The sequence below is a fragment of the Cimex lectularius genome, unplaced genomic scaffold, assembly GCF_000648675.2.
Source record: "Cimex lectularius strain Harlan isolate CLEC.00 unplaced genomic scaffold, Clec_2.1 scaffold3, whole genome shotgun sequence".
Classification (NCBI taxonomy): Eukaryota; Metazoa; Arthropoda; class Insecta; order Hemiptera; family Cimicidae; genus Cimex; species Cimex lectularius.
In genome coordinates, this window is record NW_019392688.1 from 3,708,347 (window position 1) to 3,714,580 (window position 6,234).

Sequence of the window (6,234 nt, forward strand, 5' to 3'; positions counted from 1 at the left end):
GAAAAATATTTAACCATCATACAGTTATGGCAATTTCCCTCTGGGTATTGAATAAACCCTGAAATCTGCAATTCATCTTCAAAAGATATAGTAGTTGATATAGTAAAAATACTATATCAAAGTAAATTTTAGAAATTCTGTATGGTTGTTTTCTTTATTTGTTTATTATAAAATTATTAAGGTTAAAGCTAAGAAAAAAGAATCAAATGTAGCTGTCGTTGCACAAGACGAATTCTCGTGTAGATAAGAACAAAACCCACCCACATCAGCAGCTCCACTTGTGACGTAATAAATATTAACTTCTAATAAAATTAATAGATTATGCTAAAAGCCACCAAACGAACAATTAGTTCATGGCAAGAAATTTTTTTTAAGTTCGAAAATAAAACACGATTATTATTGTTATACTAAAAGATGATTTGAACCAATGAAACATCCTGGACAAATTTAAAAAAAAAATAGCACACAAGAACAATAGTCATTTGAAAATTAATTGCCCTGGTGATAACTAAATGCACAGACTCAGTTTGTTATGATTTCATCATGCCATTTAAAGGATGGTAACATTTTAGGGGCGTCAGTGGCCGCAACGGTTTAGGCATTGAAACGGTGCTCATCATTGTAAGGTAAAGGTCCCAGGTTCGAATCCAGCTGCCCTACTACGAACCCGACATACTTACAAATAGGCTTTGTTTCAAAAACACCGGCGCACCGAGGCCGGCATTTAAAGTTGTTGTATTTTTTCCTCTATTAATCTAAAAAAAAATTCTAGTTCAATACACCTGCTTAATTCCCTTAAGTTCAACTGAATTTATTGAGAAAAAGGATCAAGATCTCGGCTGGAGAATCTTCGAGAAAGATGTTGAAATATGTAAATTAAATGTGTTATATCACTTTACAAACATTAAGCAAGTGCTAGATATAAAATTTCTAGAACTTTAGATCAGCATACTTTCGGATTATCTTTTGTTCTGAACGCATAAACAAGCACATTCGCACTTCGTCTCTCCTTTTCTTATACTCTCACCAAATCATTAACTTTAATTAATTCATTACTTTATTAAGTAATTTCTTTCACTACGTCATTGTATCTATCTCTTGCTTTCCTGCTATCTCTCGCAGTGATTTCTATTTATTTATTCCTCTGCATTGCTCTGGCTTTCCAACTTTAATACCTACTATTTATATTTTCTTAGCCTGCTAAACTCTGTCTCTTCTTATATATATATATCTAGTTCTATGTTCTCTCTCCCCCTCTCACTCATTCTCTCTCTCTCTCTCTCTCCTCTCTACTCTCATCTCCTTTCACTCTCTCTTCTACTCGCTCTATCTCTTTTCCTCTGTATCTTCTTTTTCAACTTCTATTTTCTCTCTCATTTATTCACTCATTCATTAATTATCTATCTCTTTCTTTCTTGTTAACTCTCCTTGACTCTCTCTCACTCACTATCTATCTCCAGTTCTCTCTCTTTTTCTCTCACTCAACCTCTCTCTCTCTTCTCATCTCTCTCTTTAACTCCATAACTCTCTTTCTTTCCCGCAGTCTTTTTTTTCATATTCTATTTTCTCTCTCCTTTCTCTCATTTATTCTGTCCATCATTAATCATCCATCTCTTTCTTTCTTGCTAACTCTCCTTCACTCACTCTCTACCTCCTGTTCTCTCTCTTTCTCTCTCACTCACTCTCTCTCTCTCTCTCTCTCTCTCTCTCCTGTTCTCTCTCTCACTTTTTCTCCTCTTATCTCTCTCATCTCCTCTTAATCTCTCTCTAACTCCCTAACTCTCTTTCTTTCCCGCGGTCTTTTCTTTTTCATATTCTATTTTCTCTCTCCTTTCTCTCATTTATTTATTCAATCATTAACTATCTATCTCTTTCTTTCTTGCTAGCTCTCCCTCCCTCTCTCTCCCTCTCTCTCTCTCTCTCTCTCTCTCTCTCTCTCTCTCTCTCTCTCTCTTTCACCATCTATGTCAAACATTTACGTATGAATCAGTCAGATGAACAACGTTTTAGTACAATATTAGTATTATGGGGTATGAGTAATTTTTTTAATTGCTCATTAATTTTTTGTTTGTTTTCAGTTTATTGATAGTTTGTTTCATATTTTATGTGGGCACAATGCACTTCTAAACAATCTTGTATTTTTTTTGCACATTACTAAATTATCTTTGAAAAATTTAGGATATTTTTATGTTAGGATTTCCTTTTCGGCCGGGGTGGTCTTAGAAAACGTTTTGAACGTGACTTTCTTTTATGGGAATATATTTTGGCCAATTTTACATACCACGGTGGAAAACAAGGATGAGTCAATGGTAGGGCCCATTTATAACTTTTAGTTTTATCTTGTTTTCATTTTCCACAGATCAAAAAAGAAGGCAATTAAACTGCCGTCACCGTATGTGTATTTACACATCTTTTGATATGAGATAAACACTGGAAAATAAAAATTCCAACAGTTTTTTTTTATTTATTTATTTTAATTTCCTGCAAAAACGTACCAATTTGGCACGGTTAGCATTTTCCCCGAAAGATTACAGGAGCAATCTATAAAAGAAACAAAACATTTGCCGTTTGTATATTTCTAGGGCACGCATCTGAAAAGCGCAGTTGTGAACTTCCTTCCTCCTGGGCATCTGAACAAGCTGGGTGATAGAGTTTTCCCCTTTTTCACGCAGACATAGTACAGATTCGGGTTGCTCGGCACTGCTCCAACCTACAAATTGATTTTTCAATTAAGTTAAAACAAAATTTTTTAAACTCTGTTAAGTGTTAAGAGGTCGGCATACCTCGAATTCTTGCTTGCAATGAGGAACAGGTTTGTTTAAGCAGGTCGCAGAGTTAAGAGGATAGCCGCAAGTACCCGTTTTTGAACTATAGGCTCCTGCAAGGCATCGAACGTCGTCTTGGAGGAAAGCGCCGTTCAGGAATGCACAGCTGTGGAACATCTAAGGAAAACAATTAAAAGTCAATACTGTTTATGTATTATTTCTTCATATTTACCCTGCAGTCGTACGGATCGGGAAAGAGTCCTTGGTCAGTGCATGTAAACTCGCCTTTGGTACAGAATCTGTTTTTGTCGGAAACGCAGCCGAGCATTTCGACGCACACTTCGCCAGGTCTGCACGTGATCGTCGTGACCGGTGTGACGACGCGTTGACCGTTTTTGAGCGTACCCGTACCGACACAGAAAGCTGCTTCGGTACAGCTAGCGCAAGTCACGCCCGGGTACCAACATTCGACGTGTTTCGTTTCGTTTGAGTTAGGCGTCATCGTGGTTGACTCTGAAGATGGTTCTGCAGAAGCGGACCCGGTCGTCGGAGAGTCGGACGACTCTTCGGCATTCTCGGTCGTAGCTGCTTCTTTCTCGGTCTGGTCGTCCGTCTGTGAAGCCTGTGTTCCAGTCGAAAGCTTATCCGTCTGCGCTTCGGTTTCTTCGGCGGTACTGGTCACTTTTTCCGCAGCACCTGTTGAATCTTCTCCTTCAGTCTGAAGATTTGTTTCCGTCGAAAGTTCTTTCAAAACGGATTCAGTTTTGTTTTCCTTAACACCTGTTGAATCCTCTCCTTCAGTCTGAAGATTTGTTTCTGTCGAAAGTTCTTTCAAAACGGATTCAGTTTTGTTTTCTGTTTGCGAAGTTTCCAAGCCGTCCACATCTCTCCTTCTTCTGACAACGCAATCCTTCAAAAGAGATGAAAAGTACTTGTTAATAACAGTATATGTAACAAATTAACAATTGACCCGATGACCTTTAGCTCGATATCATACCATCTTGGTCCGACTGGTCTCGCTGCATTCCCCATTTGTCCATCTCAGACGGTCTAACCAATGAAAATGAAACGTGTAACTGACAAAAGAAGCGAGAACGGGCGGACCAAGATGATGGTAACCATTAATATTTGACAAATCTGATTATAGACACAAGCAAAGTTCGAAGTGAATCAACCTGCTGGGTTTTTATCCTGTTTTAATTTAATTGAGTCGTTGTTCTTGCAATTGCTTAAACATTACTTAGTATTTTGGAGGCATTTTTATCTATTTTAATTCGTCAAGTGGTGAGAAAGATCTATGAATCGATAGATTTGTCAAATCATAGTTTACCAGATGCACAGCATCAGTGTGTTTTATTTTATTTTATTTTATTTTATTTTATTGATGATAGGACAAAGTAGTTTCAAGCTATCATAGTATTTTTTCCTGTCGTTTTTATCTAGATTCTTTCAAATAGAGAAATTCAAGAAATTAATTCATAAAACACCGCCATATTTTGTGAATTTATGTGGCTGGTTAGGGATCGTTAGGGAAGAAGAAAAACGCTTCACCTCCATTGGGGTTTCAACTAATGCTGAATATTTTTGAGTGTTGATGTTTTTTCTTCATTTTTCTTCCAAAATATGCTAAATATGAATTACCTGTTTGGACAACATTTCCCATTTGTCGTTGCCAGTGAAGGTGGTTCCATCGGAACAGGGGAGAAGACGGGCGACTAGGTCTCCATCCTCGTTGTACGTGCAGAAGACGAATTTATTCGGATGGGGAGCTGGTACAACGCCCGGTCCTTCGCAGGAAAAGCTTAAAAAAATCAAAAAATCGATGACTTACTAAACAGCAATGATTTTTGTCGAAAAGGTACTCGAATTGAACTGTCTGGGCCAGTTTATGGTCAACCTGGTCTGCCTGTCTGGTTTGGCTTGCCGTTGCAACAAAAACACGATCAGAATCGTCAAAAAACAAGCGAGGATAGGCGGACCAGGATGATCAGGTCAAACTGCAGGTTCATCGTAGACCTCGGCTAGACTGACACAATGGTCCGATCCGCCAGGCCGAAATCTTAAGCAGTTTCATACTGTTTAAAGTAGTAAAACCTTGATACCAACCATGTTGAAACTGTAACGCCTGCGACCTGAAAGTAAAATAAACACGAAAGGAAATTATTTTAAATTGTACAATATGTTTGAAATATAATTCAATGAAGAACTCACCAGGAGAGTTAATGTGGCGAGGAGCATATTCGATCCTCCGTGTATCTATGTACTGAGAGACTACCCTGTCCTTTTTATTTGCCGAGATAAAAAAGTTTGCCGTGTCCTTATCGCGGAAAATGCCGGAACGACTGTTGTTTTTCTAATTAGTTCTAACTAGTTTTAAAACTTTTTCCAGATCCGAGGAAGGGGGATGCATATCAGATAACGCTGTTCTGATGATCCTATTCCTTTTAGAATATATGAGCCCTCCCCCCGCGATAATAAATTATGCAATTCCTTACACATTCCTCCACTTGTTTCGTGTTGACTCTGCCAACAACCGTTCAAACGTTCTCACTATGATGAAACATCTTGGGATTATTAAAAATGCGTCATTTTAAACCAACAATTCCTTTATTGTTATGACTGTATTAAAGTAAAATTAACTTGTAAGTACAAGACTACAAACAGCTGTAGCTGTCCTTGTCGAACTTCTTTCCATAAGGGCACCTGTACATGCTGGGCCCCAACAAACCGTCTTCGTTCTTTTGGCACATGTAATAAACATTGCCTTGTCCGACTGCACCCATCTGAGAAAAAGAAGTGATCGATTACCAAACCAAAATTAATACAACAAAGCACATGGAATTATTTTCCAATTTAATTGATTAGGATACAATAAAAAAGTTTACGCAACGTGTCGTTAAAGAATTGATAAGGGTACTTCTAACCCACAATTAAAAGTAAAAGCTCAACTGCAATAGGGGTAGTACCAATACACATCTACATACATTTTAGTGCTTAATAGACAAAGCAAAGTAGGCAGAGGTAACAGGAAGAAAAGGTGTTTGTGTGTGAAACGAACCAACAAAGAGGGGAAATTATATAGATATAGATACATTTAAATCAATTGCTAGTGATAGATACGTAGATAAATCCACAGAGTGAGCGAGAGAGAAAGAGGAGAAAGAAAGAGAGATATAAAAAAAAGAGCGATACATATTAAGACAGAGATAAATAAAAATAAGTAGACAGACAGAAAGAGGAAAAGGCGATTGTAAGAAAAGGAGAGAGTGTATTTGCGAAGAACCAAACGAAAGAGGAAAGTATTGGGTTGTCCGGAAAATAATGCAGGATTTTAAGTTTTCATTAAAAAAAATCTATATAAAATATTCTGTTTACGTTTACAGGATTACTCATTTGTATGAATGTCAACACTTATTAATCCTCTTCCAAATGATATTGTTTGTTTACCTCTGTAGCATTCCGCTACTTG

General features: G+C 37.5%; 2 protein-coding genes across 2 annotated transcripts in view; both read right to left on the minus strand.

Annotated features, from left to right (window-relative positions):
- Positions 1–2,450: 2,450 nt before the first annotated feature.
- On the minus strand, positions 2,451–5,205 carry LOC106662118. Its single transcript, XM_014385926.2, has 6 exons — positions 4,977–5,205; positions 4,872–4,897; positions 4,407–4,566; positions 2,998–3,675; positions 2,784–2,942; positions 2,451–2,710 (listed from the first exon to the last, which is right to left on the minus strand). Exons 1-6 carry the CDS (start codon positions 5,001–5,003, stop codon positions 2,579–2,581), a joined length of 1,182 nt encoding a protein of 393 aa, XP_014241412.1. The 5' UTR covers positions 5,004–5,205; the 3' UTR covers positions 2,451–2,578.
- A 148-nt stretch (positions 5,206–5,353) lies between these two features.
- The window catches only part of LOC106662119, a 3,309-nt gene continuing 2,428 nt past the window's right edge, over positions 5,354–6,234 (minus strand). Inside the window, exon 6 of the mRNA XM_014385927.2 lies at positions 5,354–5,548. Within this exon, the coding sequence (XP_014241413.1) occupies positions 5,420–5,548 (129 nt within the window). The 3' untranslated portion in view covers positions 5,354–5,419. The remainder of the gene's footprint in view (positions 5,549–6,234) is intronic.